The sequence below is a fragment of the Grampus griseus genome (assembly GCF_964374135.1).
Source record: "Grampus griseus genome assembly, chromosome: 2".
Classification (NCBI taxonomy): domain Eukaryota; kingdom Metazoa; phylum Chordata; class Mammalia; order Artiodactyla; family Delphinidae; genus Grampus; species Grampus griseus.
In genome coordinates, this window is record NC_139018.1 from 5,257,724 (window position 1) to 5,270,437 (window position 12,714).

Below are 12,714 nucleotides of genomic sequence, written 5' to 3' on the forward strand. Positions count from 1 at the left end.
GAACAAAATTGGAGGACTCACATTTCCTGATTTCAAAATATACTACAAAGTAACAGTAATCAAGACAGTGTGGCACTGGAATAAAGACAGATAATATAGGCCAATGGAACAGGATAGAGAGCCCAGAAATAATCCCTTGCATGTATGGGCAAATGATTTTCAGCAAGGGTGCCAATACTACACAAGGGGGAAAGCCAGTTTCATCAACAAATGGTGTAGGGAAAACTGGACATCCACATGCAAAAGAATGAAGTTGGACCCTTACCTTATGCTACATACAAAAATTAACTTGAAATGTGTTAAAGACCTAGAACTATGAAACTCCTGGAAGAAAACATAGGGGGAAAGCTTTGGGACATTGGATTCAGCAATTATTTCTTGGATGTGACACCAAATGTAAAAATAAACAAATGGGACTGCATCAGACTTAAAAACTCTGTGCAAAGGAAACTGTCAATAGAGTGAGAAAGCAATGTATGGAATAGGAGAAAATATTTGTGAATCATGTATCTGGTAAGGGATTAATATCCAGAATATATAAGGAACTCCTACAATTCAACAACAAAAAAATGAATAACCCAATTAAAAATGGGAAAAGGAATTGAATAGAAAATTTTCCAAAAGATATATACAAGTTGCCAACAAGCATATGAAAAAGATGCTCAACATCACTAATAATAAGAGAAATGCAAGTGAAAACCATAATGAGATATCACCTCACACCCATTAGAATGGCCACTATCAAGAACAGAAAATAACAAATGTGGGCAAGGATGAGGAGAAATGGGAACCCTTGTGCACTGTTAGTGGGAATGTAAAATGGTGCAGTCACTATGGAAAACGTTATGGAGGTTCCTCAAAAAATTAAAAATAGAATTACCATATGACTCAGCAATCCCACTTCTGAGTATATATCCAAAAGAATTCAAAGCAGGATCTCAAAGAGAGATCTGCACACCTATGTTGATTGCAGCATTATTCACAATAGCCAAGAGGTAGAAGAAACACTAACATCCATTGACATGAATGGATAAAGGAAAGGTGGTATACTGGGCTTCCCTGGTGGCGCAGTGGTTGAGAGTCCGCCTGCCGATGCAGGGGACGCAGGATCGTGCCCCAGTCCGGGAAGATCCCACATGCCGTGGAGCGGCTGGGCCTGTGAGCCATGGCCGCTGAGCCTGCGCGTCCGGAGCCTGTGCTCCGCAACGGGAGAGGCCACAGCAGTGAGAGGCCCGTGTACCGCAAAAAAAAAACAAAAAAAAAGAAAAGGTGGTATATACACACAACGGAATGTTATATAGACTTAAAAAAGAAGAAAATCCTGGGACTTCCCTGGTGGTCCAGTGGGTAAGACTCCATGTTCCCTGTGCAGGGGGCCCGGGTTCGATCCCTGGTGGGGGAACTAGATCCTGCATGCTGCAACTAAGAGTCGGCATGCTGCAGCTAAAGATCCCGCATGCTGCAACTAAGACCTAGCGCAGCCTAAATAAATAAATAAAATACAAAGCCACTTAAAAAAAAAAAAAAGGAAATATTGTCACATGCTACAGTATGAATGAACCTTGATGATATTATGTTAAGTGAAATAAGTCAGCCACGAAAGGACAAATACTGCATGATTCCACTCATATGAAGTATCTAATGTAGTCAAATCATAGACACAGAAAGGAAAAAGGTGGTCACCAAGGGCTCTGAGGAGGATTTACTGTTGAAGAGATATATTGGGTTGGCCAAAAAGTTCGTTCTGGTTTTTCCTTCCCATCTTAAGGAAAAATTCGAACGAACTTTTTGGCCAATAAATAGTTTCAGTTCTGCAAGACGGAAAAGTCCTGGAGATCTGCTGTACAGAATATACTTGACACTACTGAACTGAACTGTACACTTAAAAATGGTTAAGATGGTAAATTTAATGTGATGTGGTTTTTACCACTATTAAAAAAAAAGAAGAAAGAAATGGTAACAGATGGCAACCTGAAACTTAAAAAGTCAGTGTCACTCTTATAACATCTAGATGAATAAAAGACAGTCCGTATCTACTGCTGCCAATTAGAATCCAGAAGGTCATTTCATGTTGATTATAAATGAATGATTCAAAGAAGTATTAAAAAGGGATGAAATGAGGCTGAGAATTTCATTTTAAAGTTCTAAAAAGCCCTGCAAAACCAATTTTCTTACAATTCACAAACAATAAGTACATGAAACTCTATCTGATGAAACACAATGCAAGTTTGCTTGGCAAAGGATAAAGCTTTATGTATAAACACTATATATTTAAAAGATAAGACGGGATTGTTACATTTTCATTCCGAGTCACGATGCAGCATCAAACCTACTCTCACCAGCCCAATGGGTATCCCAGCACACCGCAGAGCATACTCACACCCAGAATTCCCAGTGCACATAAAGCAAGTTAGCATTTTCATGAACTTTACGAGTTCTTCTAACAAGCTCATGAGGTAGCATTGCAGAAAGAATTTCTTTAAGGTTTTTCTATGCTATATTATTACCAGATAGTTCGTTTTTTTAGGGCATAAAAAATTAGAAAACTGGCCTGGCATATAAAATATACAATTTTAATATGACAACTATGAAATTATAGAAAATTAAGAGCAATCTATGCTCTATCTGACAAACATAAACATCTGAAGCTCCACTGTTAGGCATCATTTAAAAGTACGAGCTTATCCAAATTTTACTGATAAAAATTTAAGCTCAGTACAGCAATCTGAATTTTGCTATATTCCAAGCATATTCATTTTTTATATAGGTTACATACTCCCACTTGTTTTTTCAAAAGAGAAGTTTAAGTAAAAACACAAAATGCTGCACTGCGGCTTTAGTGAATGAGATTTCAAAGACTATATGATTACAACAAAAAAAACGCAGACTAATAAATCGACATGGTTCCTGTTCTGGCAACACACCAAATATTGTGCTTTTATAAGCTTTAACTCAAAGGAGAAATTTTATTAAAGTGTCATATAAAAGAGTAATACTTATTTTAGCATCTGAGCCAGAACTGCTTTCAGAGTTCATGTAAGGTGCTTCTTGCCTACCTTTTGGCTGTGGCAGGTACAGCGGTTTCTTTCCTGGCCCCCGAAGGGGCTGGCAGGGAGCCACTGGCTTTCTTTGGTACCACAGTGCCGTTGTTGACGGTGGTTCTTAAAGGCAAGGTCTGCACCAGTGGTCTTGCTGTAAGACAAGCAGAAAAGGCAATCAGAACTTTCGCCTTTTCAAGGGAACTCCTTACAGGACTTCAAATAATGTAGAAAGAAAAAGGACGTCCATTTCAAATGCTAGCAGAATCGACAAAGGTGCAAAGACAACGGAGCTTTTCAACAATGGTGCTGAAACAATGAACCCAGACACCAACCTCAGGCCTTACACAAAAATTAACTCAGAAGGGACCACGGGCCTATGTGTGAAATGCAAAACTAAAACTTCTAGATGAAAATATAGGAGAAAAATCTGTGTGACCCTGCGTTTGGTGATGGGTTTTTAGATACAATACCAAAAGCACATCCATGAAAGGAAAAATTGATATCTTGGACCTCATTAAAATTAAAACAACAACAAAACTTTTGCTCTGTAAAAGACATCATTAGGAGGATGAAAAGACAATTTATAGACTGGGGGAAATATTTGCAAATCACATATCTGATAAAGGACTTGTATACAGAATATAAAAAGAACTCTTAAAATTCAACAATAAGAAAATGAATAGCCCAATTTAAAAAACGTGCAAAAGATCTGAACAGAAACCTCACCAAAGAATATATACAGATGGCAAATAAGCATATGAAAAGATGCTCAACATCTTTTATCATTAGGGAAATGCAAATTAAAACAATAATGAGATATCTCTATTACACCTATGAGGATGGCTAAAATCCAAAACACAGACAACATACCAACGGCTGGCCAGGACGCAGAGCAAGAGGAACTCTCCTTCATTCCTGGTGGGAACGCAAAATGGTACGGCCGCTTTGGAAGACAGCTTGGTGGTGCTTACAAAGTTCAGGCTCATAAATTCTACCATAGGATGCAGTAATTGTGCTTCACACTAAGCATTAACCCAAATGAGTTGGAAACTTATGTCTACACAAAACTTTCATTTAATATTTATAGCAGCTTTATTTATAGCTGTGAAAACTGGAAGCAACCAAGATGTCCTTCAATTGGTGATGGATAAACAGACTGGGGTCCCTCCAGACAATGGAATAGGATTCAGTGATGACAGGAATGAACCAATCCACACAACCATGGGTGAGTCTTAAATTCATATTGCCAAGTGAAAGAAGCCAGTCTGAGAGGCTCTATACTGCAAGATTCCATTTAAAGTGACATTCGACAAAAGGTTCAACTATAGAGACAGAAAGTGGATCAGTGGTTGCCAGAGACTGGGGGCGGTGTCACTAGGTGAAGCACAGAGATGCTTCAGGGTGGTAAATCGTAGTGGTGGACGTGTGATGCTATGCATGTGTCAAAACCCACAGACCCTTACAGCACAAAGAGTAAACCTTAATACACGCAAATACGATAATAGTCAATAGGAGATGGGGGAACCCCATGACGGAATGCAGACTGTGACAAAAGAATCTAACTGCGTTACAAACATGCAACGTAACCTCACGGAAGGGGTTGGAGAGGAAAGGTGCGGACAAAGTGATTCTGGTAATGAGCAGAGACTGGAAGCCTACAAAAGGAACTGCACATAAGCACTGTATTCTAGGTGGTGAAGTTGTTTCCCACAGGGCCATAAGGTAGGAGCCCGGCTTCTCACTGTTGGAGAGGGAGGTTACAGACCAGCAAGGGGGGAAGGCTAGAATGAACCAGGTGGATTGGAGAAGAGGAGACATCAGTGTGAACTCATGTCTAGCTTAACAGAGACAAAGACACACAGAGACGTAATTATAGGTAAGTCTGTGTACATGGGTTGTATAAACACATCTATTTCCCAGCTCTGTCTGCTGAGAGACCCAGGGCCCAAACCTGGGTTCCTAATACCAATCTACAGCAAAAGGAACCAGGGCTCCTTGGGGAAGCACCTGAATCCAGGGCTGAGACAGGGACTATCCAACATGAGCCCGGAGCATCTTATGGTGCCAGAAAGTAAGGAAGCGCTCACAGAACCCACACTGACGGGGGGTGTGGCAAAGGGACCCAGGAGCCAATGGGAAGAGCCAAAGCCGCAGCAATGTGGGCAACAGAATAAATAAAGTAGTGCTGGGTTATACCCCCAACTATCACATAAATATCCACAGGTCCACACTGATATAAATGCACGATGGAATAAATGCATGAGGAGGACAAATCCCCAGGCAGAAGAATTCTGAATGATTTATGTAGATACTCTGTCCTTGAGGTGGTGGGGCACATTCTCCACTCCTTCCGTGTGGGCTGTGCGTAGTGACTTCCTTCTAAACCACGCAGTGCGGAGGTGTGGCGAGAAGGAGAAACCTGACCAACCCATCTCAGGTGATCACGGTCAACGTCAACAGTGGTAAGTCATGTTCACAGGACACGTCCTTGGTAGATGTGATGAGAATGGCACCTGACCTCTGTGGTCTTCCTCCCTAAACCCAGCCCTAGTCTGATCGTGAGAAAAACATCACACAAACCCAGACTGAAGGACCGTCGATGGATGACCTAAGTGGTACTCCTCAGAACTGTCAAGGTCTTCAGCAGCAAGGAAAATGTGAGAAACTGTCGGTTCAGAGGAGCCTCAGGAGGCACCATGACTAAATATAATCCCAAATGGGATCCTGGGACCAAAAAAGGACATAAGGGATAAACTAAGGAAATCTGAATAAAGTATGCCCCTCGATTGATAATAATGTATCAATGTCGTCCCATTAGTCGTGACAAACGCGCCATGCTAATATAAGATGTTAACAGTAGGGGAAACCGGGTGCAGGAGATACGAGAACCGTCTGTATTCTGCCTGCAACGTTTCTGTAAATCTAAAACTACTCTAAAATTAAAAGTTTATTTTAAAATGCTAGCAGAATTAATTTTGTTCATCCCAGAATTAAATCTACCTCAGCGCAGGCTCTTAGAAACACGACCAGTGACAAAACTGCCTAGAATGTCAAAATTTTAATATACTGAAACTTTTCGGTCCCTAAAGCTGAGGGCCAGACTACCTTTCTTTTTAACTGTGAGAGTTTAAAAAGCCAGTCAGGCCCCTCCAGCCAGAGCAGAACACCCTTCTTCACTCTCTCCAAGCTCTCTCTTTCTTCATCCTCTGAACACCTGCTCCAGCCAAGGGCCTAGACCAGTGCTCAGAGCTGATATTCCACAGTGAAAATACCACAGTTCCAAAACAGAGATCCTGAATCTTTCCTAACACACACAATCTGCTCCCCGTGCTGAGGTCCACTCTCTGCCGGGACAGAACCCTTCCCAAGTAGGAAGAAATGCCATCCTCACCTCACCTCTATCTCCTCTTTCTACTTCACCTATCATTTCAGTCTCCATTCTGTCTTCTTTCTTTAAATACATGTACTGTGTTAGTGTCCTCCCCGAAATTCACGTCCACCCAGAACCTCAGAATGTGGCCTTATTAGGAAACAGTGTCTTTGCAGATGTAATTGGTTAAGCTCATACTGGATTTGGGTGGGCCCTGAATCCAATGACTCGTGTCCTTTTAAGAAGCCCATGTGTATATATGTACATATAATGGAATACTACTCAGCCATAAAAAAGAATGAAATAATGCCATTTGCAGCAACATGGATGGAACTAGAGATGATCATGCTAACTGAAGTAAGTCAGACAGAGAAAGACAAGTATCATATGACAACACTCATATGTGGAATCTAAAATATGACACAAATAAACTTATCTACGAAACAGAAACAGACTCACAGACATAGAGAAGAGACTTGTGTTTGCCAAGGGAAGGAGGGGCCGGGGAGGGATGGATTGGGAGTTTGGGATTAGCAGGTGCAAACTATTATATATAGAATGGATAAACAAGGTCCTACTGTATAGCACAGGGAACTATATTCAATATCCTGTGATAAACCATACAGAAAAGAATATGAAAAAGAATGGCATTGACATATATACACTACCAAATGTAAAACAGATAAGCTAGTGGGAAGCAGCAGCATAGCACAGGGAGATCAGCTCCGTGCTTTGTGGCCACCTAGAGGGGTGGGATAGGGAGGGTGGGAGGGAGGGAGACTCAAGAGGGAGGAGATATGGGGATATATGTATATGTATAACTGATTCACTTCGTTATAAAGCAGAAACTAACACACCATTGTAAAGCAATTATACTCCAATAAAGATGTTAAAAAAAAAGACTAGTAATACAAAAAAAGAAAGAATGTATGTATATGAATAACTGAATCACTTTGTTGTACAGCAGAAATTAACACAACATTGTAAATCAACTACACTTCAATAAGATACATTAAGGGGAAAAAAAGAGGCCCAGGTGAAGATGCATAAGGAGGAGTTCGCCACGTAAGGACAGAGGCAAGAGACTGGAGTGGCACATCCTCTAGCTGAGGCCAGACAGCAGCCACGAAGCCCGGCAACAGGCATGGACCAGTTTCTCCCTCAGAGCCTCCAGGAGGGACAATGCTGCCAGCACCCTGATTTCAGCCCAGTGGCACTGACTTCAGGCATCTGGTCTCCAGAACGGTGAGGGAATCAATTTCTGTTTGTACTAACTCACAACAGAGGCCCTAGGCAGTGACTACAGTATGCATATCAGCTTGCTGGGCGTCTTTCAATCCACCGATTTTCTTGTTCCCACCACGCACCCAGGCGCTCCAACATCCACCCCCCGACCCCCAACAAGAAATCCTGCCTCATTCCCACCTCCTTAGCTTGTTTCTGTGGAGAAGAATCCCCTGGAGTTAAAATACAGATCGCTGGGCCCCATCCCCAGATTCAGGAGGTCTGGGGCAGAGCCTGAGACTCTGCATTTCTAACCAGTTTCCGGGTTGCTGCCGCTGCTGCTCTAGGGACCACACTTTGAGAACCACTGGTCGGTGCCATCCTCCAGCTTCGAAGGGCCTCTCCTCGTTAGCCCAGGCCTCCTTGGCTGTCCCGCTCTCATCTTCTGTCACACGTCAGTCTGTAGCTCACAAATGAGTGCCTGATTACGGACTGCTGTTTCAGGCGGGCTAGTCTTACTTCCCCAGTTAGAGCGGGTGCACACATCGTGCTGGGGGAGGGCATCACCTAGATCCTTCTCCGTGTGCTTGGGGAGTGGACTGGACTCCACGCCGAGCCCCAGGCTTACTGCCCCGTCTCCTAGGCTGACAGCAGCACAGCTATAGCTAATCCCATGCCTGCAGGGCCAAGGGGAGGGAGGTCACCAGACCCTAAGAGGAGAGACGCTGCTGGGGGAGCAGCAGCTGCATCCAGGGGGTGGGGACACAGCCAAGCCGAGGGGCCCCAGGTGGAAGGAGTCGGGGGTGGATCCTCTGACCACACTCTCCCTCCTTCCAGTCCCCAGCTAGGGATCCCCTGCTCAAACCTCACTGGAGCAGAGAGCGGTGTGGTCCATACAGCTCAGCTGCCGGGGCAGAGAGCTGGCTGGAGGAGGGTTAGGAAAGGGCCTGGAGGGGCCGATGGAAGATGCCTGGCCCCCAGCTTCTCTCCGGCATCTGGGCCAGGACCTGCCTCACCCACTTACATGCCCACCAAACCAGGCCGGGCGAGCCTCCTGGGCTCCCCTGGTCCCTGCTTTGCCGCTGTCCTCACATTGTTTATTCCTGTCCACTCCATTGCCCGGGGGCTCCACGACGGCAGCAGCCCCTGTGATGCTGACACAGAAGGTGTTCAACATGCATTTGTTGATCAGACTGCACTAAATTTCGAGAACAAAGACCCCACTTTCAAGAAAAGGCATTGTGTTGCCATTTCTGAGTCACTGTTTTTTTTTTTTTTTTTGCGGTACGCAGGCCTCTCACCGCCGTGGCCTCTCCCGTTGCGGAGCACAGGCTCCGGACGCGCAGGCTCAGCGGCCATGGCTCACGGGCCCAGCCGCTCAGCGGCATGTGGGATCTTCCCGGACGGGGGCACGAACCCGTGTCCCCTGCATCAGCAGGCGGACTCCCAACCACTGCGCCATCAGGGAAGCCCCACTGTTGTTGTTTTTCTTTTTTTTAATTTTATTTTTTGGCCATGCCACACGGTATGCGGGATCCTAGTTCCCCGACTAGGGATCAAACCCTCACCCCCTGCAGTGGAAGCACGGGGTCTCAACCACTGGACCCCCAGGGAAGTCCGTCTGAGTCACTGTTTTTTATCTTTCCTTGAGTCATAATTTCAAACTTCAGTCTCATAATAATCTAGTATTGTCCTTCTCCCCAAAAAGGAAATGGGACTTTTTTAAAGCCCATAAAAAGAACATCAATTGCATGCAACGGGCCTTCTCAGAGGGCATAATAAACCTTACACATTAAACTATAACAGAGTAGCATCAAAAGCAAACAGAACTGTTAAAGTTGTAATGAGAAATCATAAAAGAAAAATAGTGAATATGGAGAGGAAGCGGGTAGAAGGAGGGAGGGGGGGATGGCGGCTACACTTGGAGTGACAAGAAGTTGGAAAGGTTCTCATTTTGGCAACATCCAATCACCACTACATCCTTATCTTGATAATATCTTTGGCTTTTCGTCACCACTGACTTTTTAAATAGCATCACGACTACACCAATATGCGTGCTAAATACCTATTTTGCACACGACATCTCGTCAGGTCTCTTTCATGTTTCCGTATCTAAACATGATTAGCCACTCAAGGAAAAAATGCTGCCACCATAAAGAAAAGTTTCGGAAGAAAACAGTATCTCCTAATGTCCAATCTGAACAGGTACTAGCTTGGATCATGAGGGCAGCAGGACACAAGAACAGCCATAATGAGTCGTTTTTCAGACAAGCGATCTCAGAAACTGCAGAAGAGAAACAGCACCAGGGAAGGTTGAAACACAATTTCCTGCTGATCAGGTGCTAAGATAAATGGATCCCTGGCTTTAAGATGACACCAAGATATGAGACGTTCTTCCAGTTCATTAAAGGCTTTTTAAAAATAATTATTTTAATTGTTCTTAGGGGCAAAACATAGACACACAGCACTGAAAGGAGAATTTCTCAAAATAAAAGGAGAATGAGTGATACATGATGTATGTTCAGAATGCATTCATTGGAAGGGATGTCGGGATGGTGGGAGGAGCACAGAGGAACAAAGGGCAAAGAGTCTTGAGTTAGGACCCACTCATTCTCAACTCGGCTTTATTACGTAGCCTTGGGCAAGTCACCTTTCCAAGCCTCGGCTCCTTTGTAAAATAGGATAACAGTGCCCACCTTGCAGGGCTGCTGTGAGGTTTTGGAATGAGGAGTGGCAAGCTGCACAGTGCCCTTCGTGGAGCAGCACGTAAAAGGTGGCCGCTATTACCCCATGGCCACGCCCAGATGACGAAATGCTCTGTTTTGGACACCGGGATGCAATCTCGTAGCTTGAATACAATGTGAGAAACATTAAATGCAGGATTTCAGTTATGAGCAAAGGTCCCTGAGGCAGAATCAGGTCCAGTGAGTGTCCCCACTGCATCATCCCGCGCACACACGGAGGGGTCGAGGAAGACCCCAGACAGTTCTCATCCCCCAAACGGTTGCTTTCCTCCTCGTGCCCAGGCAAAGTGAGAGGGGGGAGGAGAGCGCAGAAGGAGCTCAGGTCTGGGAGTCGGGGGCCAGGGCGCGAATTCCAGTGTGTCCTCGACTGGCAGTGCGACTGCAGGCAAGGCCCTCTGGGCCCCATTTCCCTAACCCATAAAGGAAAGACTTCAGTCTATAAATGCTCTAAGGGTGGCTCTTCGTGCTCTGAAATCTATGATCCTAATTCATGTGAGAAGAGTGTTCAGGAGAGAAACACCCAAGTTTCTGTGGGACTCTTCACACTGCGTAAGTTCCTTTAGACCCACCAATCCACCAGAAGTGAAGGAGAGGAGCCACTGAAGTGGACAGGCCTCGTCAGAGGGACAGATGCAGTCACATGCACAGTGTTCATGGCCCCCAGTTTCCTGTTACCGTGCGTACTATTTAATATAAGGTCCCCATAAAGTACCTCAAGTTAACATCCCTGAAAAATGACGCCAGGGCTTCCCTGGTGGCGCAGTCGTTGAGGGTCTGCCTGCCGATGCAGGGGACATGGGTTCTTGCTCCGGTCCGGGAAGATCCCACATGCCGCGGAGCGGCTGGGCCCGTGAGCCAGGGCCACTGAGCCTGCACCTCTGGAGCCTGTGCTCTGCAACGGGAGAGGCCACGGCAGTGAGAGGCCCGCGTACCGCAAAAAAAAAAAAAAAAATGACTCCAGAGTGTGGGAACTGAAAATCTCTAATATGGGACATCCCTGGCAGTCCAGTGGTTAAGACTTCGCCTTCCAGTGCAGGGGGTGCGGATTCAATCCCTGGTCAGGGAGCTGAGATCCCACCTGCCTCGTGGCCAAAAAAAACCCCCAAAACATAAAACAGAAGTAATATTGTAACAAATTCAATAAAGACTTTAAAAATGGTCCACATCAAAAAAATCTTTAAAAATCTCTAACAAAGGTATTCAGAACCTCAGGTCTAAAGCATTCACAAGTATGCCTGAAATAACAAGGTTTCATCTTTCTAAACGGGAGGATTGGAATACTCAGACTTCCATGGAGTACTATCTGTGGCAATATATTTCCAAAACTACAGTTGATGTAAATATAGAAATTCAAGTATAGGTAGTCAAATCTACTAATGCTTATTATTATGATACTGTCATAATCTTAAGATGAAGAAATCCTTTTAACTTACATTAATAACTCAGTGTGCAATATTTGATAAGTAAAACTTTCCATTAGGTTTCACAATAAATCCTTTTTTTTTTTTTTTTTTTTTTGCGGTACACGGGCCTCTCACCGATGCAGCCCCTCCCACTGCGGAGCACAGGCTCCGGACGAGCAGGCCAAGCGGCCATGGCCCACGGGCCCATCCGCTCCACGGCATGTGGGGTCCTCCCGGACCGGGGCACGAACCCACGTCCCTTGTATCGGCAGGCAGACTCTCAACCATTGCGGCACCAGGGAAGCCCCACAATAAATTTAATTATGCAAAGCATGACCACGTATGTGATTATGTGTAGAAATTCAAAGTTTAACTTTAACACACCTGACCATTATGAACCCAGAATTCCTAAGTATCTACTTCGAAATTGAAAAGATGTCTATACTTGGAATTGGAGAAGGCAACTTGGCTTTCGCTAAATTGTCAGACAAAGTAGATAATTACTTATGTGCTGGGGAAGGTTCCCGTCACTAATACCTAGCAATATTACAGATGCATTTATCCTTGGATCCAGCAATCCCACTTCCAGGAACCTATCCTAAAGATATACTGGCAAATAAAAAGAAACAAAATTGAGACATTTGTAGTGAGGTGGATGGACCTAGAGTCTGTCATACATAGTGAAGTAAGTCAGAAAGTGAAAAACAAATACTGTATGCTAACACATATATATGGAATATAAGAAAAAAAAAAAAGGTCATGAAGAACCTAGGAGTAAGATGGGAATAAAGACACAGACCTACTAGAGTATGGACTTGAGGATATGGGGAGGGGGAAGGGTAAACTGTGACAAAGTGAGAGAGTGGCATGGACATATATACACTACCAAACGTAAAATAGAAAGCTAGTGGGAAGTAGCCGCATGGCACAGG

The 12,714-nt window shown here is 44.4% G+C and overlaps 1 protein-coding gene across 3 annotated transcripts in view; it reads right to left on the reverse strand.

Annotated features, from left to right (window-relative positions):
• The window catches only part of EML1 (EMAP like 1), a 198,408-nt gene that overhangs the window by 65,143 nt on the left and 120,551 nt on the right, over positions 1-12,714 (reverse strand). For all 3 annotated transcript variants that reach the window (XM_082649109.1, XM_082649108.1, XM_082649107.1), the window contains one exon: positions 3,057-3,192. In XM_082649109.1, the coding sequence (XP_082505235.1) occupies positions 3,057-3,192 (136 nt within the window). The remainder of the gene's footprint in view (positions 1-3,056; positions 3,193-12,714) is intronic.